This window comes from Cavia porcellus, unplaced genomic scaffold (assembly GCF_034190915.1).
Source record: "Cavia porcellus strain 051 isolate PalLab524CR breed Dunkin Hartley unplaced genomic scaffold, mCavPor4.1 scaffold_33, whole genome shotgun sequence".
Classification (NCBI taxonomy): Eukaryota; Metazoa; Chordata; class Mammalia; order Rodentia; family Caviidae; genus Cavia; species Cavia porcellus.
In genome coordinates, this window is record NW_026947516.1 from 23366166 (window position 1) to 23387610 (window position 21445).

The following is a 21445-nucleotide window of genomic DNA, read 5'->3' on the forward strand; positions in this document are numbered from 1 at the left end:
TAAAGGTCGCTCGCTGCTTTGTAAGATACACTAATTCTGAGTTATGATATGAGAACTGTTCAATGAACCAGTGTTCTCAGGTTATAATGATGGAAGTGAATCTCCCCTTGGTTGTGGTAGATCTGACTCTGTCAAGGGGAATACAAAAACTTCAAAAGCTCAGAAGTAATATTTAGTCTCTGGGCTAGGGGCCAGAGGGTTTGAAAGTTTTGTGAGGCCTTGGGTTTGAAACCTAGCACCAAAAAATTTTAACCTAACTCAAACATTTAGTTTGAATGATGTGTGAATCACAGGGCAGGTATACAATATACTCAGCCAAAGAGTGACTCTCTAATCAATGACATAATCCAATTCTGGGACAACCATTACCTCATCTTCTGCTGACTCACTTTAGTGACATACAATGTGTGACATTAATGACATATGTGATAAAGAATCACTTATTGTCCTAGTTCAAACTCTGATCATTTTTAACACTTGCCTATAAAACTGAGCAATATAGAAGACTGTTTCGCTTTGCTAAAGCGGTAATTGAAATTTAGTATGTAGGATACCATCCAAAACAATTTTGAAGTTCCTTCTAGCACAGAGCAGAAGGATGGCCTGCTGTAAGAAGCTGGGTCACATAGAATGGTGCCAGTTAAGGAAGAACCTTCAAAGGTGCAGGTACAGAGCTAACTCTCAAAATTGATCCTACACAAAAGTACCATATAAAGTGAGAAGATTCTGTCTGTCACCAGTTCCTCACTTCCTTTTCTTGACCTGGATCTCTTCCTCTCACCCTCCCACCTCTTTCTCTTACCTCTTATCTAGTGGAGAAGTCTCCTCTCTGATGAATCAGGCTGATCAGATTCATTCAGATGCTGCTCATGCAAACTCATAGAAACTGAACTGGTAGCAGCATTCCAAATTAAGAGCTCACAGCCAGAATGCAGTTTCCAGGTAGACCAGTGGATAATATGTTCCCTCACCACGAAACAGCACACTTAATGTAGAGCAGAGGACAAGTGCAGCAGTTAGGATAGGGTAACTTAGCCTGTGGGGCAGCTTCAAAACTTCAGTGGCTTATAACCGGAACAGTATTTCTCCTTCACACCTCAAATCTACCCCACCTCTGCTCTTTGCCAAATTCACTTAGGCCATTGAGGGAAAAAAAAATCACGAACCAGGGGAGGGGCATTGGAGGAAAGAAAGAGGGCAGGAAAAATTTGGGGGACAGTGATACAATTTGCCACAAGTGTTGAAATCTCAGAAGAACCCTGGGCTTAGAGTCAAAAACCTGGGTTCCCCTTACAGTTTCGCTGCCTAACCAACTCTCAATCTTAGACAAACACTTCCATTTGCTGAGCTTTACTTTCCCAATCAAGAAAAGAGTGATTGGACTTCATCACTCTCAAGGTAACTTCCAGGTCAAAGAATGTAGAGCAGAGAACCCCACCAGCTACAGTAAGGACCCTCTCACTAGCCAGAATCTGAAATACACTAAAAAGTTTTTCTCTAAAATCTCTTGACACACTGGGAGTGTAGCTCAGTCACAGAACTCTTGCCAGCATGTGTGAAGCCTGCATTCAATCCTCAGCACCAGAAAAACAAACAAACAACCCTTGTAATTCTATCAAAAGGTACTTAAATTGTGCTATAGGAAGCCTAGTGTAAGCTGGGCATACTGGCACATGTCTATAATCCCAACACTCAGGAGGCTGAGGCAGGAGGATTTCTGGGTATCTGAGGCCAATGTGAGCTACAAAATGGGTTCAAGGCTAGTCTGACCTATTTGGCAAGACCCTGTCTCTCAACCTCCTCACCCCCACCAAAAATCAGCTTGGTGCCTCAATTTAGGTTCTACATCTTCTATAGCACAAAACAATTTTAGTGACTCTGTTCTCAATTCTCCCATGGAAAGTTGATAATAAATACCATTCTAGAAATGAAATGGAAGTTGCAGGAAAGAATTTCATTTGTCACATACAATGGGTGCCTGTAGTGCACTGAGGTCTCATTCTGTCGTGGGGCCCACTCGAGAAAGACTGTAATTGCCCCTATGCCTTTTCTTTGGATTTGGAGGAACTCAACTCAAGTCTCCCGAAACCTAATCTAATCTATCACTTCCAGTGCAACCCAGGGTAAGAATAATGAGACAAACACTTATCTGCAGTTGTGGGGAGTCAAAAGGGTCCTAAGTCCAGTCAGAACAATGGCTAATCAGAACAAAGGCCTCGACTCAGGACTGAAGCTGCATTTTACTAATTTGTGAACAGGGGAGTGGCTCAGGGTTGAGTGACTGTGAGAATGGCGAGCAATATGTTGAATATTGTGAGCTGGGGCAGGTAGGAGGCACAATAGCAGCTCTGCAATATGCAGAGAGGTATGCAGAAAGGGCTGGGTTTCACTAACAGGTAGCCTCTAAGTTTGGAGGCATCTGCATAATAACATAGTTTGAGGAAGCATCTTGTGTTTTGGTCAGTTGCCTCAGCTATAATGTCTAGTCCTCATGCCACAAGACATCAGGGCCTCATTCTCGAGGTTCAGTCCTAGTCAACAGCAACAGCACAGAGTCTCTCAACCTAGTTCAAGCTTAGTAAGGAGCTATAGCGGAGCATCACTGGCCTGTCCCATTGCTTCAAAGGCTGTAGCTTAGGCTAGATCCATTTGTATTGCTTAAAGCCGATTGAGGGGGTAGAGTGCTATTTTAGCCAACTCTGTACATATCAATACAGAAGCAGGGCAAGGTTTAGCCAAAATGGAAACAAATGGTCTTCTTTCAAGGACTGCCATTCCAGTGGTCCTCCACAGAACTAATTAAACTGATGTGTTAAGAACTGAGACAAAGCTTTGGTATAGTGGCACATGTCTATAATCTCAGCATTCTGGAAGGCTGAGGCAAGAAGATCACAAGTTTGAGCCTAGTTTGGGCAATCTGGTGACTTATCGAGAATCAGTCTCAAAATAAAAATAAAAATAAAAAGAGGTGGGGAGTGGAACTCTGTGAAAGACCTGGGTTTAATCCTCAGTACTGCAGGAAAAAAAAAGGAAAAAAGGAAGGAAGGAAGAAAGAAGAAAACAAAAGAATGAACTGACATTTGGTTCTGGCTTGTAGTTGCTCTCCTTTCTTCTCACATGATTTTTATTTAATGAGTGTCAAATGTTCTTCTGCAATTTTCTTTAGTCTGAGGGCTTATTTCTGTATCATTCTCAACAGAAGGCACTTCACAAAGGCGTGTAAGTTTATAATAAATACTATGGACAATCTTCTGCTAAAAGTCCCCGGTCCTCCTGCACTGGAAATTTCTCACAGGCCTTTCCTCACAGAAGTCAGTTTCTAGCCATGATGCCCATTCACATTTCTGGCTCTCATTCTCATCCTCGCACACCCAGTCCTTGCCCAGTCACCTGCTCACTCATTCTGTACTCCCCCCACTTCTATTTCCTTCATCTTCCCTCATCCTGGGAATTCCCACTTACTTCTTCATAGGCGAGTGCCATATCTTTGTTGTCTCCTTTCATTCAATGACCAAATGCTTCAGCTTCCACCTCACAAGCGGACCATCAAAGGTTTTTAGACTTTCCTTAAACTCTGATACTAGCATATGTGTTAATATTTTCACCTTGTTGTGCTAATTTAAAAGGAATCATTTCGTAGAGACATAAATAATCTTGCTAGGATGGTTTGACCAACATTAGGAACAATGTTGTCAATATTCCTACGAGTGCCCTTCGCCTTCCAGTATCAGGAAACTGCCTTTCTTTCTGTTTCAGTTCATCTTTGTTGCATACAAATCACTCCAAGCACAATGGCCTGCAACAACAACCATTTCATTCTCTATTATCAGTCCTTTGGTTAGCTAGGCTCAGGGAAGTGGTTCTGTTCTATATATTAACTGAGACTCGAGTCATCCTAGAGCCCACCTCATTTGGAACATACCAGATGGCTCATTTATATGTAGGGCAGTAAATGCTGGCTGTCTACTAGGATTTGAAATAGGGCTGTTGACTAGTGTACAAGGTTCTCTTTCATATGACCTGCCCATGTAACTTAGGCTTCCCATATTGTACTAACTTGGCTACAAGAGGGAGCATCTCAAGCATCTCAAGACGGGAAATTATAAGCTCCCAATTCTTTGTTTTTTTTTGTTTTTTTTTTTTTTGTTTGTTTTTTGTCTTTTTTATCGGTACCAGGGATCGAACTCATGACTGCCTGCTTGCAAGGCAGGAGCTTATGCCGCTGAGCTAAACCCCCAGCCCCTAAGCTCCCAATTCTTGTAATGAATGGGCTCATCAAACCCAGGATGTCAGCATAAAGCCAGTCACAAGGTCAGTTCAGATCCATATGGAAAGTACATTATTCCTGCCCTAGATATAGAATGCCATGTGTGTAAAGGGAGGAAAGGAACTGCTGGGTCTATTTTTTGGAGACCAGAAAGCATCCTACTTATAACTCCCAAATTCTCAGTGCTTGCATTCCTATACATCCCATCATGTCACTGTGATAATTTGGAAAAATCTTCTAAATATTCAAAACAGACTTGCACTAATGACATTTTGGATCTTTAGCTATCCAAAGACAGTGATATTTTAGTCTTCTTTGAAAACCAAACCTTTGGGTTGAAACTTTCAAATTTTTTAAAAGCTCCTAAAATTTTTTTTCAGTATTGAGACTGAACCTAGGGAGCACTGAGCTAAAGACCACATTCTTCTTTGTCTGGGATTTTTTCCTTTCTATCTTTTAATTTGTACAGGGTCTTGTTAAACTTGTGCAGGCTGGCATCAAACAAACTTGCTATCCTCTTGCCTCAGCCACCCTAGTAGCTGAGATTACAAATGTGTACCACCACACCTGGCTTCTGTTCTTATTTTTAAACACTGGTTATATGGCTTGGGATTCAGTCTGGAAAACAGAAACCATGTTAGTTGTCTAACAAAGAAAACTGAATATGAGAATACAGTAAACCAGCTGTTAGAGGGCTGGAAAAGCACAAAGAAAAATATTGTAATAATATGAACCTTGTCAACTGCAAGAAGCAGATATCAACCTTGTGGCTAGAAAAGCAAAGTGAATAAGCTAGAAGAGCCAAGAAGCTCAGAGCTGCAAATAGAAAGCTTCTTGGTTAACACTGGTGCCTCAGTTCATTAAATATGTTATTATGTTGGCTTATGTTTCTCTTTCAATTTAAGAAACCAGCTCCTAGAAAACATTTGCCTGAAATGAATCCAAATAGTTTAGGCCTCAGAAGCAAATCCATTTTAACTAATAAAAGACTAATTTTCTGGATAAAGCAAGATGGGTTTTTCTTAAATGAGAATCTAATTGTGCAATCCTATATCCTTAAATCTAGCAAATTACCAGCGCACACATTTCTGAGACTACGTAACTTGGATCAGATTTCTTATCATCAGAGAAAAAAATAATTTGTCCATCATCAGAATTTGAAATGAGCTGCAAGAACTTGGGCCTCAGCTGGCAATTACCTCTTGAAGTAAACAAATCCATATGCTGACGCCCTGGAAGACTTGGGTCTCTTCCATACTTCTCCCATGTTCCACCCTCCAACATCCCATCCCTACCCTGCACCACCTTTAAGTCTATCACTTTGCAATCCTTAATCAGCCTTCTTTTCTGTCCTTTATTAGGGACTAGGAATGCTTCCTGTCTTTAATGGCATTTTCTTCCAAAGGCAAAACATTATTGTTCACATTTTCATGCAGAGTAGCTAGTCAGGTGTGACTGATTTCTCTCCCAGCCCTCAAGCCAGAATTGCATAAATTGACACAGTCTAAAAAATAAAATTAGCGTAAAATTATCTGGGTCTCTTTTCACTCAAAAATGCCTCCATTAAGAATTAGTCTTCCGGTCATAAACAAATAATGTGGAGCATTGTATGCAACAAGGGCAGATTCCGCCACTCCTGCCTGGAAGTGATGCCCTTGTCCCTTGGCATCCAGTCAGCCATAAGAGCTGATCATTATTCAGGATACATCCTTTGAATTATTACAAATATTAGCAGTACAACTGACTTTTTATTATAGCCACAAGACATAGTCACTCTTCAAGGTACTAAGGTCTCCCCCACAGGCTATCTTACAATACAGTGTGTAGACAACAAAAGCTAACAAAGATTTGTGTAATGGAAATAAACAGCAGAGAACAAAGTAGACTTTGAAAAAAGCAAGAGCTCCACACATATTTCATTGCCATGAGACTTGAGGACATGTCTACACACTAGACTTCTCAAAATAAATCCCCTTGAGCAGATACTGAAATCAAATTGTACTCATGTTACAGTCATTAAATAAAAATAAAATGGGTGCTTCCTATATATAAAGGGCTAAATTAGGTGCTGGGAAGAAAATGATGAAGTAGTCACATTCACAACCTCTAGAAGGTCAGAGTCTAGCATTAGGAAAGTCTATTAAATAAGAAAAAAAAAACAATGCTAGCACGAAGGCTCTGATGAAATCAAGGGCTAGAGTGTTGGCAGTGCAGAGAAGGAGGGTCTCATTCATTCTTGCATTTACCCTGCTGACCAGGAATGGCAGATACTGTACAGTGATGGGGTGGGAAGAGAGGGAGGGAAGATAGGGGAAAGAGCAGCTTGGGACAAAGCATCAGTATAAAGACTTGAAAATGATAGCTAGCAGGCTTTATTATTGAAACTGCAAGATGACTGGGTGAATGGAGTAATGGGAGATGGCAGGGAGTGTGGCAAGCCACTGCAAGTGAAGAAAATGGAAAAAACAAGAGAAAAAGATCATGAGAGGGGTTTGGGCTTGACTCTAAGGTCAAAGAAAAATGGAGCTGTTGAATTACAGTAGTCTCTCACCCTTATCCTCAGTTTAGCTTTTAGAGATTTCAATTACCTACTGTCAACAATACTTTAGGAGACTACATTTATATAACTTTTATAAAGTATATTATTATACTTGATATGTTTTAATGTTAGTTATTGTTGGTAATCTCTTTCTGTGCCCACAAAATTAAATGTTATCATAGATATGTGTACAGGAAAAAATAGTACATATAGGGTTTGGTATTTGGTTTTTCCCTGGGAGTCCTGGAATGTACTCCCAACATTTAAGATGGAACTACTAGAATAGTTTGCAATTCTTCACTCTCTTTATACTGCAGAGTTGTCACTTTCTGTCTTTGCCATGGCTTCAGGTTGAACAGAGTGGACTTCCCTGCCCTTTGATTTTGGCTTAAGCAATATGGCTTTCTCTGGCCAATGGAATTTTAGCAGGGAAGGCCAGCAGAAGTTATGAATGAGTCTGCATGGTTGGCCTGCCCTCCCATTATCTTTACTCCCAGTATCTTCTATGAAAAGGATACATTTCAGTGAGCTGTTGTAACTTCAGCTGGGGCCCTAGAAAGGAGTTTCATGAACTAGACCTACACCCATCTGGAAGCCTGAGGTTGTGTCATACATAGGTAGCTGAGCCCAGCCTTGGTGAATCAAACTGCTATCAAACCACTGCTCTTGGAACATAAAAACAAATACTTGTTTTTGTAAATTCCTAAGACTGGTGGGAGGGGGTACATAGCAGAAACTGACTAAAATACAAAACCATGGTAAAAATTTCGAGAGGCATGTCATGTTCATACCTTTTTCCATAGCACTTCATGACTCCACTATGAAGAACAGATGCAGCAGAAGACCAGTTGGAGGTAGAGATTCATGGAGATTGCTGTTACCCCAGAGAAATAATGGTGATCTTACCTAGGCAACCAGGGGTAAGAGATGAAAGAAACACTTAGTATTCCCTTAGGACAGTATTCACTTGTATGACTTTCTTTTTAATATTAAAGCCTGCCTTCCTTAAGACCAAGATAAGCACAATCTGTCTAAACCATTAGAGCTAAACAGCTCCTTTAGCAGTTTAGTTCAGCTTCATATATTCATTCTACTGCCATTTACTGAATGCCTGCCATGTGTCAGAATAAGATAGGACATCCAGGCTATCCAAAGGCCTACAGTCCGAAAAAGAAAGATTATAAACAAGTAATTGTAACAATATGCTATAAGGACTGAAATGTACCGTAATAAAAGAGAGAATACAACCTACAGGAAGGTAAACATGATCCTTTATTAATTTTCCTGGAGATGTTTATATTCCATCATGTGGACAAAGGTCTTCCTCTGTTTTATTTACTGATACATTCCAGGTGCCTAAAAGAAAATGCCTAGCACCCAGTAGATGCTTGGTAAATATTTGGACTTTGTGCCTAGTTTCCTGAACTTTGGCTCAGTCTCACTCTTTTGTCTCTTTCCAGTCTGCAAAGTCTCAAACAGGATTCCCATGAACTGAAATGATGATAAATAGCTTTACACAAAAAAGAGAGTGTAGAATAAAGACTAAGACAGTGCCAAGCATGGTGGTGCACACCTGTAACCCTAGTACGTGGGAGGCTGAGGCAGGAGGATTGAGGCAAGTTCAAGGCCAGCCTGGGCTACACAGTAAGTTTAAGGCCAGTCTGAACTGCATTGTAAAATAACACAAACTGCATTGGATCATTAAGAATGTTGCTACTGACTTTTGAGGGCAGTTTTGATAGTGTTGGGTTAAGAAATCACACTATAGGCACAAACTTCCTCATCTTGCCTTTTAGGTTTAGATTGTGGATTACAATCTTTCACAAATGCACTGTGGATATGGAAAGGAAAGCATACAGCCACAAAGGCTAAAATGCTACTCCATGGCACTTATTTTGAAGAACTTACCCTGGTCTAAGTCTGGCCCTCGGTTGCTAAAGTTGATGCACTTTATTTATTTCAGAGACCCTGCTTTACACTAATCCACTAGGGAGTAAATGCTACCTACCAACAAGCTTTATTAAGATTAGTTTTTACTAAGGAAGGTAATGATCATGTGTACTTTTTTAATCTGTCTAACTGGTACACTGTTTTTCCTTTAGATACGTGAGAAAATAGCTTGAGATTTATGAAATTAAAGCACAGAAAGAGAACTCCAATGTTAAATGGAACCAGATTTTATTAGCCTGACAAAATTTCAAGATTTGAAGGGTCATACATTTTGGATATTTACCAAGATTCATAGGAGACCCTCTACAGGGTCTCCTAGCACATAGAAAGGCATAACTGATTTTTACATAGCTCCATCGATGGCCAATGCCGCCTTCTGATTGACCCTGGAATTCCAAGTAGGCTCTGCAGGCAATTCCCTGCATCAAGTCCTTGAGGCCATTGCATATCAGTGTATGTTTCACTACAGACAGACTAAACAGGCAAATGCAATTTGGTTTTTGGGGTTTTTTTGGTCTTTTTTCCTTTTCATAGGTACCAGGGATCGAACTCACGACTGCCTGCTTGCAAGGCAGGCGCTTATGCCACTGAGCTAAATTCCCAGCCCCTGGCAGATGCAATTTGTAAAGAATCAGAAAGTGAAATAATGCTAAGCAAATTAAAATATTGTTGACTCTTTTATAAGGCTCAGTGTAGTACTATAATGTTGGTATGCTGATTTTAATATGGGGTTATATCTCCATGAAAAAGGATTGAGGGGAATTTCACAACTGTTTGACCAGTTTTAGTATCCCAGTGAAACACAAAATAATAAATCATTGTGTCAGTGATGAATCTACTTTTATGCCTCCCCCAACTAACCCAGAGCTGACTAAAGTCTCAAGATAAAACTATACCATCCTGGATAAATCGTAAGCCCAAGCATGTCAACAAATCACTCACCATAGATTACCACTCTTGTCAAACCTAACCTGTATGCATCCACCCATGCATTCATTGCTACAGAAGTTACTAAAGCACAGTAGCAGTTTTGGATGGTGGGGGGAGTTCCTTTAGAGTCATCTCCTATAGTGAGGGTGAAAATCCTTTGCAACTTTCCACATCCTAAGCAGAAAGGGAAGTTTTTGCTAGTTACTTAAAATTCTTTGTCAGTAAATTTTGCAAGATTGGTGCATGGTTTCCAGTTTGTTGCTTTTGAGATTTCTGTTCTTTTCAGATACATGTTTATTTGGGTCTATGAACCCACATTCATCTGGGAGTAACAGACTACCTTGCCTCATAATAGCTCCATATAAGGCCTGCAAGCCAGCCCCTAACCTGGTGAACCCTAAAGTTCAAGGTGTACAGTGAAAAAAAAATTCTAGGACTGGAAACTTTAAATGCCAGAGTTAATCACTCTCGTTTGCTTTCATACAGTAAAGCAAATTCTCAGGTCAAGGGCACATCTTTGAACCTTCAGAGAGAGGCAACACTTGGAGACAGTAGCCCCCATATGCAGTACTCCAGCAGCTTGGAGGGTTTTGTGGGAGTGGATGATTGCCCAAGGCCAGGTGATCTACCCTTTATTCAGCCACTCTGCACTCCAGGAATACTTGAGTCCTATGTAACATCTTTGCAATGCCCCTAGTTGTAATACCAGTATGATACCAGTTTGCTCTGGCCTGAGTGTATCCCTCATAAGAAGCCCAAAGGGTTTCCCAGGTCAGCAGCATTGTTATACTAATTTTTTAGTTCAGCATTGCCCAATCACACAACTAATACAAATTCAGACTACAAATCACTTGAGGAAAGATGAAGGTCATTAATTCTCATAGATATACAACTCTACCATTCAAAACTCAGGCAGAGGGTATTCCCATGAGATTATAATGAAGCTGAAAAATTCCTATTGCCTAATGATGTCATAGTGGTCTTTACATCATAGTATAATGCATTACTCATGTGTTTGTGGTGATGCTGGTGTAAACAGATTGTGCTGCACATCCTAAAAAGTATTTTATATATATATACATACACACACACAAACTATGTGCAGTACATAATATTTGATAATGATACTAAACTATTACAATACTGGTATATGTATTTATTATACTATACCTTTTATCATTAGAGTATATTCCATTTATATTTTTTTAAAAAATTTTACTATAGAACAGTATGCTATGTTACTCCAGCAATGCATACTGGCAGCAACCTTAAATATCTCGTTTATCTGGTTCCTTGATTGTTTCATCTTATCTTGTGCTTAATTTAATCTCATGTCATTCTCTGCATTATAGCCCTAGAAGCAACAGGTTGTATCATATCACATAGCCTAGGTGTGTAAGTACTCTATGATGTTTGTAAAATAACAAAATCACCTAGACATATTTCTCAGATTTTGTCATCTATGCTAAGTAACACATCAGTATATTTTCCTTTGTACTACCTATACCTTCAGTTTAACTTTGCTATTGTTGCTTTTTTGGTGCTGAGGATTGAACCTGGGCCCTTACACATGCTAAGCAACTATGCTACCACTGTGCTACACCCCTAGTTAACCATGACTTTAAAAAGATACTTGACTTGGGGCTGGGGATTTAGCTCATCGGCATAAGCGCCTGCCTTGCAAGCAGGCAGTCATGAGTTTGATCCCTGGTACCGATAAAAAGGAAAAAGACAAAAAAAAACCAAAAAGATACTTGACTTATTCTATCTAGTACTTCCTGTGTATTCTAGAATGGAAAAGTTTTCAGATTATCCAAACTGCCATATGGTTCAAAGTACTGTTGAAGCCTAGTGAGTATGTAAACATGAATATTCCCACCCTGTAGCCTCAGAGCCCGAACCCTGCATGAACACTGGGGCCTGACCAGGTGTACTTTGAAGATGTGCCACCCCACATGATTCTGATGTGTGCTTCCACTTGAGAATCACTACAATTGAAAATAACAAGCCTAGGTTGTTACACTGTAAGAAAATTCTGTTTATATTTTGCTGGAAAGTAATCTTTTGAACACTGAGTTTTCAAAAGAAATGAAACCTTTACTTGCCTTTACAAAAATAAAATGCCTTTGCTACAGAGATTGTATTTGATGGGCAGTTCTTTTTATAATTAATTGAATACAGAAGATACTGTCTGAATTGTGTTATTTCATGGGGGACCATTCCATTTTGTCAAAGGGAAAGAAAATATAGAGGTATACATCACCTTTCTTTCATGAAAAATTTCCTTGGCTGCAATTTTGCTGAGCTCTGAAAACACTTTAAAACTCTTGCATCCACTTGATGTGGCCTGTCAATATGCTAAAGCCCAGTATAACCGCATTTGACCTTCGGCAGATTTTTAGCTGAATAGGTAATAATTCAGCAATTTTTAATGGTGTCACTGATAAGATAACTAAACAAGTAGACGAGAAATTGCAAGTGGAAGGTACAGCTATTACCTAGTTTGCAGTTCTTACCCAAACCCATTAAACCCAAATGTTTAGAAGGTCCATACATACAGTGGATTGTGCACAATCATCACTGAAGGAGTGCAGTGGTTTGAATGTTTTCTCCTCCAAAAGTTGTGTTGAAATTTGGTTGCCTTTATGGCAGTTGGGAGGTGGTACATTTTGGAGACGACTGGGCTATGAGGACTCAGTCCTTAGGGGTGGGATTGGGGCCATTTTAAAAAGGTGAGGTCCACCCTTCTTGCTCTCTTGTCCTGCTTTCAACCATGTGCTAATGCAGCAAAAACCTGCCCATCAGATGCTGACACCTTCATCTTGGACTTCCCGGCCACTAGCGCTGTGAGAAAATAAATTCATTCTTTATAAATTGCTCTGACTGAGACATCCTGTTATAGCAGCACAAAACGGACTTGGACAAGTATGAGCTAAATTTTTCAAATGATCTATCAAAACCATTGTTGAGATAATTTATGGTTTGTGAAGAATAAAAATTTAAAATGCTGAAAGTAGCTTTCTGTAAAATAAGTGCAAAAGTTATTTGTTTTGCAGTGCTGGAGGTCAAACCCAAGGCCTCGCACATGCTAAGTGCTTTACCTATGAGTTACATCCAAGCTCTTTAGTTTTTTGGGGTTTTTTTGGTTTTTTGGGGGGGGTTGTCTTTTGAGACAGGGTCTCCCTATGCATTTTAGGCTGGTCTTGAGCTCACTTTGTAACCCAGGCTAGCCTCAAACTTGCAAAAATCTTCCTGCCTCAGCCTCCTGAATGCTAGGATTATGGGCATGCGCTACCATGCTTGGCTTTTTTTTTTTAACAATGCTTATTATCTCATTTAACAGCATGCTCTTGCTCCAAACGGACCCAATTAAAAATCCATGTTCCATAAACCATGAGAAGTACTTTACAGTCAGTGTCTTATTTTTTCCTTGCAAAAACACTTGCTGACATTTTCCACGCTTCACAAATGAAAAATGAATTTGCAAAAATGCACAACTGATAAATAGTAGTAATCTGAACCCAGACTAGATATCTAACTCTACAGAATATATGTTTAGTAACAAAATTGTAGTGGCTTTTAAAAGTAAAAAACTAAAAAACAAGGTAGGTGTGGTGGCACATGCCTGTAATCCCAACACTTAGAAAATGAGGCAGGAGGATTGCTATGAGTTTGAGGCCAGCCTGAAGTACATGCCAAGACTATCTCAAAACAAAACTAAAGCAAAAATAAAAATATACACAGAGAAGAATGTCCAAGGAAAATTCTAGAAGCCTCCCTAGCAAGCAAGCAGAAGGTCCTAAATTCGACTCCTGGTACCAAAAACAAAAAAAGCCCTTATGATATAGTCACTTCCCAAAAAACCCATGAGCTGCCAATATTCTAGAATTTTAGTATTTAAGTTTTATTGACTCTACCCCTCCAAAAGTTATCCCAAATCCAGTTGTTATAGCTTCAATCTAGGTGCTGCCAAAGCCTCATGCAGTCTTGGGGGCGTAGGTTTTCAAACGTGGCTGGATCTAGTGTATGTGGTGCTAGGATTAAGGGTGTGTGATTACTAAATCAGTCCACTGCTTGGTTTCACATAGTTGTGGCTAGGATAGAGGGTATGAAGGCTACACTCACCCGAGGGCAGGTATCATGCATACAATATAAAGGACAGAAAGAGAGTTAACATGTTCTCTCCTGCCTGCTTGCCATGGAATGTTTCACCCCTGTGATGTTCCTCTGCCATGTCACCCTGCCTTGGATCCAGCTAACAATTGACTGAACCTCTACAACTGTGAGCCAAACACACCTTTCCTCCTTTAACCTTGGGTATCATGTATTTTGTCCCAGCAATGAGAAAATTGAGACTACTCACTTCTTTCAACACTGTCTCTTTCTGTGACTACTGAAATACATTCTGTAGCTCTTACACTGTGCTCCTGATATTATTTTGACATCATAAGGGTTGAACATCAGATAGTGTGTCACCACAACCTAGATCAAAATGTAGAACATGTCAGTGTTTCACATCTTCCCGATTCCCTTCTCAGTCCACAGTTCCTCTCTAACCCAAGAAATAACTAATCATTCTTCTGGTTTTTATCACCATATATTAGTTTTTGTCTTTCAGCTCCTTAAAACTGTAATTACAGTGTGGAACTCTTGAGTCTGATTTATTTCACTCAAGATTATAAAATTGAACAATGTTATTTTATATAGCAAAAGAAGTATTTTAAATCACTGTGTAGTATTTCACAAATTATTTATTTATTCTATAGCCAATGATCATTTGGCTATTCCTGTGTTTGGCTATTTTGATATAATGAGAGAGTTCTAGTTGTCATATATCCTTACCTAAGCTGGATATTTTCAATCCTTTCATTTTAATAACCTTTAATATTTTTGAGGGGCACAGGTAAAGATTAGAAATCCTTCTAAGGTAGTGTTTAAATTCTCATGCAGTATAAAGGATTCTATAGATAGAGTAGGCATGTGAAACCTTTGGAATTACTAAGGAAATACATAGGAGCCCTGAGGATTTAGGTACATGCAGACCCAGTTCATTTGTTGAAGCAAGCAGTAAACAGTATTTGAGAACTAAACTTTGATCCCTGTGTTCATTTGATTTTGTTTTACCTTTGAGATGGAGTTTCTGTATGTTGCTTGAGCTGGTCTTGAATTCCTGGATCTAAATGATCTCTCCTGAAATAGCTGAGACTATAGATATATGCCAATGTACTCAGCACAATCCTGTGTCCTTGAAGATGAAACTTTATTCCACAAAGATAGAAGAATAGCTCTTTGTGTTGGCAAAGATAGTTCAACAGAGACTGTCTAAAGTTACCAGTGCTACCAGAAGACTGAATGAATGCATCTTTTCAATAGCTGGTTGTTCAATTTAAGTGTGCATAAAAATCTACTGAAAAGTGTGTTAAACTGCCACCTGCAGGCCTCACCCTTTAGAGTTTCTAATCCAGAAGTTCGCAGGTGCAGGTGGGGCTAGAGAACCTGCATTTCCAAATTTAATGAAATCAACAAAGAACATTAAAGGCCATACAAATTATGATAGACAACAGTCATCCTGAAGTCAGCATTTCGGGATACTGGGGATTGAAACCAAGGTCTTTGTACTGAGCTATATCACCAGCCCTTTAAATGTTTTGTTTTTTTTTTTAAGACAGAGTCTTACTAAATTGTTCAATTTCAATCTCTTTCTCTCTCTCTCTTTCCTGTCTCTCTCTCTCTCTCTCTCTCTCTCTCTCTCACACACACACACACACACACACACATATGTCCATGATCTTATACAACTCAGAGCTACTATTTTAATGGGCTTTCATTAAATGCAGACATTAAAGCCCAGAGTCTTGGAAATTTACCTCTTTGTAGATGGAGAAGAGAAACGTCTCCCACAAAATCTTCTGATTATAAGACGGCCTCCAGTAGGTTTGAAGTCAATAGGCTGAGTAATTTCTACTGGTCTAGTTCAAGCTTCTTTTTTTCATCTTTTTAAAAATATGAAAATCATCATAGATCAATGTTTCAGGTATAATATACTTCATTCATTCATTCATTTGTTCTTCACATGACATATTTCCAAGATCTTGCCCAATAGCCTTCCTTTGTTCATTTTCTATATGATCCACATCCCCAGTCCTTTTTTTATTTTACATTTGAGATAAGCTTTCACTGAGTCACTAAATTGTCCAGGCTGAGATTCAGCTTGCAATCCTCCTGCTTCAGCCTCCTACAGTACTGGGATTACAGATGTGCAAGCGCATACCCAGCTAACACAGGAGTAAATTACACAAGACATGAACACTCTGAGGCAAAGACTGCTTCAAAGCAGTTACAACTGGACTGAAAACTGCCCATGTTCAGTATGCAAAGATGAAGATTGTTGAGATATGTGGTAGCTATGAGTCTTACTTAAATTCCTTCTAAACATGAATTACCAGGAACCTTTATTTGACTTGTATTTTGTTCTAATACTAAAGGCCATATTAAATGTACTACTTTATCTTGGACAGCAGACATTTGGATATATAGAAACAACTGCAAGTCATATTTACACTGGATGGCATGGTGGATTAATAATGAAATAAACTCTGCTTGAACTTGATTGCTGGCAGACCATTGAGCTATTAACGTAACACATTCTTACTGAAAAACTATACACGCAATGGAAAATCAGTAAAGAAGGGTGCCATGCAATTGTTACTGATAATACAAGAAACAGTGAGGTTTACAAGTGATTTAGGAACCACAAGCACACAATGTTTTGTTCATATATCCTTCCAAACTGAAACCAAAAACCAATTACAGTTATGTCTCAGTTCATGAACTTAATTCTTTACACAAATTGGACCAGAATTAACTCTCCATAAGGTCAACATTGAACCTAGCCACTAAATTTGGTTCAGCGCTCATCCAGTTTGATTTGTAACCAGAATCATGGAAAGAATTAAGTTTGTGAACCAAGGTACCACTGTATAACTGTCTATAAGCAAAAAGCTAGAGGGCCGTTTCTTCAAACCTCAGTACAAAATACGTAATGTACAAAGATTTTGGAATTGTTGTGTCATAATTTAACAGGTTATTTAAACAAAATAGAATAGCAGTTACATGATTAAATCTATGTTGAATAGCTACAATATGCTTAATAAGTGAAAATATATTTAAACTTACTAAGATGGCCTTCACAGAAAGTAGTCTACATTCTGGAACCTGTGGAAGAAGTGAAAAAAAAACAAAAACAAAGAAACAAACACCACCTCAATGTTTTCATACTGCAAATATTTCTTACATGATAGCTTGTGGAAATATTCTCTTAGTCTACTCTGATACTGAAATACATGCAATGAAACTGAAATGCAGATGGAGAGACCAACATGATTGGTTTCTTGAAAGCTAATTATACCATTCCATTACCACATTTGCAGAACCAAAGAATATATTTTATTCAAGTGATTGTGTACAGCACCAAGTTTAGGCAAAAAAATTAAAAATTAAAAATGTGATTTCAGCTGGGTGTGGTGGTGCACATCTATAATCCCAGCACTCGGGAGGCTGAGGCAGGAGGATCATTGAGGGTTCAAGACCAGCCTGGGCTACAAAGTGAGCCCAAGGTCAGCCTGAACTGCACAGTGAGCCCTGGCTCATAGAGACTAGACACAATTACTTGACTACTTTTGGCTAATGAAACCTAAGTGGATGTGACATTGCACATATGGGCTATTAGCATTTTATTGCCAGCAGTAGACCCTGTGGCCTACTTTTTTCCTGCCTTGGTGAACCCTAAGCCTCATGCTGAGCTGTAGATATGATAAAATGGTAGGGTCTCCATTGGCCTGCTGCCCTCCCACCACTTGATCATCCTGCAAGCTCGTCATGGACACACTGTGTACAACCCAAACATACATCTTTGTTGTTTAAAGCCGCTGAATTTTAGGCCTTGTTTCCACAGCATACCTTAGCTTATCCTGATTGGTGTTTTTCAGTGTCATAAACGTAGAGTATTAGCCCCAGAAGCAAAATATCAGCTTACAATGATGAGAAACAAATGCTCCTGAAGAAAATATCAAGCTTAAAAAATTTTAAATACTAGTATTTTAAATTGGCAAAGACAAATTACATGTATTTATTGTGCACCTGTTCTGGGTTTTTTTTTTTTTTTTGGTACTGGGGATCAAACTCATGACAGCATGCTTGCAAGGCAGGCACTTATGCCACTGAGCTAAATCCCCAGCCCCCACTTTGTTTTGAAATATAACCACATAATACAGTAGTTGTCTGAATACTAACATTTTTAATTACACAATTGTAATACACAAACTTAATTTAAAATTTTTATATTTTATGTATATTGTTTTAGCTCAGAAAGTTATTATAAGATGATATTCCACTTCAATCAAATACTGATTTTTAACATGCAGCTGCTTTGTATTTAGCCAAAATATACATTTGGTGCCTCTCTAAATATAATATACTAAATAAAAATGGTATGAATAAAAGCTTGGCTACATGTGTTTTAATTTAAAATAGTTATTTGATAGAAACCTGAAATAATGTGGAAATTAAGTCTCAAATTTATTCTTTGGAAAAATACCTTGATCGTTTAGAACGAGGCATTCTTTGTGCATCCTGTGCCAGCTGGCTTCCAGGACCGCTAAATTCCAGCAACCAGCAGGATTCAATTCAGTGCTTTGTTTTGACTGCTGGGTTCCTGATGAGAACACCAACTCAGCTGAGTAACTAAATTTTTAGGCTGGGAACAGAAAAGCACAATCAACTCATTTCCTACATATTTAGGTTATCAAATAGCCACACGGTAGCTGGCACTTGTCTCAGCAAGTGGTCCAAAACTTTAGGCTAACAAAAGAGAAACCATTTCAATACTTAAGTTAATACTATTCTCCTACGGGAAAAAAAAAAACTGCTAAAAACTACAGAATCATTATATAAGATCAAACAAAGGTCCATCCTAACACCACTGTATACCAATAGTCACAGTGCAGTTTGAAGCTTTAATAACTTCAGAAGTATACAGTTTGTGAATTTACACATAATATGTGAATATAAAACTATTTAAATTCTTTCATGCTTATCTGGTTTTGTGAATCTGTGAACAGTAAATGTATTTTAATTTTTTGTTTCAGTTAATATTTGGCACTTTCTGTTGGGGATTAAAAGATTTAGAATTCAAAATTATTTGAAATTCACAAAATTAAGTAAGTACAAAAAAGTCTAAATAAGATTTCAAGTGGTGGTTTTTGCAAGCTTGTCAAATTTATACTTCAGAAATTCTCATTTTAAAACAGTCACATAGTGCTTGAATATAAACTTTTATTACTTATACCTTATGTTCAATGAAAATTGAAAGAATTTGTAACAATACACACAGATATTTGCACAGGGATAGAAAACTGAGCCATAAGATTTTTGAAACTGGGTAAACATGCAACTACGTGATTGAAACTGCAGGAAAACTGATCAAATGAGGCAAACTGCCAGGAACATCGGTGATACAGGTTCCTGGTATTATACTACATTTTCACTTTAAAAAGGTTGGGATATTTGTTCTTAAAATAATACAATTTCGGTATTTGGTATTAATATTATCAAAGCTAATGATGCTTTTCCAGAAAAAGTCAAAACAAATAATTTTCAAAGATGTACATTGTGAGAATACAGCCAGGCGAAGGGGTGAAGCTCAATGGTATGGCACTTGTCTGGCGTGGTAGATGCCCTGGATTGCAGCACCACAAAACAAAACAAAACTCGAGAAACACCAGTGCAATGATTATAGTTTTCCTTTCCATTAGATTATCTAGTTCAGTCTTTCTCAACCTTGGCTGTACTGTGGAATGATCCAGGATTTTAAAAAGTATAGATGCTTAGGTTCCACCGATCTCTGATCTAATTGGTTTATGATAGGTTACAGAATTTTAAAGGACCTTGATGATCCCAATGTAGCCGAGGTTGAAAACCATTGCTGTAGTTCAATATATAATCAAGTATATGTCAACATAAAAATATGTGCGGGTGTTCATAACTTCAACTTTTAATAGTAGGACTAATCTCAAACGCTACAATGAAAGCGACTTTTATAAAGAACCTAACTTGCCAGGCATAGGGCACACACCTGTAATTCCAGGACCTGGGAGGCTGCGGCAGGAGGATCCTGTGAATTCGAGGTCAGCCTGGGCTATGGAGCGAGATCCTGTTTTAAAAAAAAAACCATTAACTTAAAAACATGGCTAACTCTCAAAATTATTAAGAAAATAAACCAGACCTAAGGTTAAGATTGTTTACATCAAGTTAAAAAAAATCAGGATGATTGGGGTGGGATTGATTGGGAAGGGAAATGACAAGGAAATTCCTGAGGTGGAAATGTTCTCCGTTTTGTTTAACACATCTGTCAAAAGTTTTAGTCTGTGTGTACAATTTCCATTAAAACAGGATGGGCCGGAGATACGGCGCCTGCCTGGCAAGCGCTAGGTCCCGAGTTCGATTGTCGACACATTTAAAAAAAAAAAAAGATGAACGTAGTTAAATATCGATACCTATGGCAGAAAAGGAAAAGCAGAGGCGATTAATTGTTTCACAAGACCTAAACTTGCTAGATTCCAAAGAACAGCAATCACGAAATCAAAACTAGTGAGAAGGCAGAGCAGACAGCAGGGAGAGCCAAAGTCTACGAAATCGTCGAAAGAATGGCAACTTAAACCCAACCGCACTTCTGACGGTGGCGCCGGAGTGCCACAAGAATATAAGCCCCTGCACCGCTTTTCCGGTACTCCCAACTCGGGCTATGTGTACGCAACAGAAGGGTCCGGAGCGCAACGTCGCCACCGCAGCAAAAGGACCGGACACAACTTAGTTCCTGCGCAGATGCTGGGGCTATAAGGCACCAGGACGACGGTTGGCCGTTTGCGGCTCGCAGTGAGGAGGACGTCAGTGCTCACCTTCTTTCCGCTGTCGCCATGATTCCGATGTCGCTGGTGGTCTTAGTGGTGGGTGGCTGGACTGCCGTCTACCTGACCGATTTGGTGCTGAAGGTGAGGGCCTAGAGCCTTAAACCCTGGCCGGCGTGTCCGGGGCCGGACCGCAAGGTCCTCTGTGGTCAAAGGCCTTTTCTCTTTCCCTGGCCAGCGCGTCCTGGGCTGGAAGCCACAGCGTCGGTGCTCACGTGCGGCCTTGCGCGTGGCTCAGCGGCCTGCGGAGCAAGCAAAGCGCGGCGGGTCGAGGGAGGGGTGTGGCTGCCCCCGCGGTTGCCGCACTGCTGGCCACAGTTTCCCGCAGCCGTTGGCTCCTGCCCGGAAGGCGCCAAGGGGAGTTTTGAGAGGGCTGGGCCTTGGTAGACCCCACGGCGGCAGTGTATCAGGGAGGAAAAGAAAACGTCCATTTAGGAAAGGCACGGTTTTCCATTATTGTTTCAAGGTTACAACTCTCTAGATACTTTGGTATTGGAACGAATGTAAATCAAGTTGTGATTAAAATCCTCAATCTCGAATTAAAAAGTGCGGCCGATCTTCTGAGATTCCAATTAAAATACAGGTTCTGTTTCAGAAGGTATAGGGCCTGGTGCTTCTAACTAGGTTTTAAGTGAAACTGAAGCTGCTGGCCCACAGACTGTTCTTCAAAGTAGCAGACTCAAGCAAAAAAAGATTTTAATAACCGGTTTCCTACTATTCGAATTCTGATTTGCACCCTTTACCTGCTTCACTAGTCACACACACCCTGGATACACCGTTTATTTTTCAGTTATT

At 39.4% G+C, this 21445-nt stretch overlaps 1 protein-coding gene and 1 long non-coding RNA gene across 12 annotated transcripts in view; one reads left to right on the forward strand and one right to left on the reverse strand.

Moving 5' to 3' along the window:
- The window catches only part of LOC106026912 (uncharacterized), a 36309-nt gene extending 15497 nt beyond the window's left edge, over positions 1-20812 (reverse strand). For 2 of the 10 annotated variants that reach the window (XR_010045424.1, XR_010045430.1), the window contains exons 1-7: positions 20240-20436; positions 19819-19896; positions 18283-18441; positions 16863-16901; positions 15554-15679; positions 14050-14168; positions 7598-7712 (exon numbers count right to left, since the gene is read on the reverse strand). This is a non-coding gene — a long non-coding RNA (uncharacterized LOC106026912). Of the gene's footprint in view, positions 1-802; positions 986-7597; positions 7713-14049; positions 14169-15553; positions 15680-16862; positions 16902-18282; positions 18442-19818; positions 19897-20239; positions 20437-20641 lie in introns of those variants that run through there. The other 8 variants (XR_010045427.1, XR_010045426.1, XR_010045429.1 and 5 more) reach the window with 5 other exon arrangements.
- Positions 20553-21445, forward strand: part of Mbtps2 (membrane bound transcription factor peptidase, site 2) — a 39629-nt gene continuing 38736 nt past the window's right edge. For both annotated transcript variants that reach the window (XM_005002195.4, XM_063242990.1), the window contains exon 1: positions 20553-20734. In XM_005002195.4, coding sequence (XP_005002252.2) covers positions 20660-20734 — 75 coding nt within the window. In that variant the 5' untranslated portion in view covers positions 20553-20659. The remainder of the gene's footprint in view (positions 20735-21445) is intronic.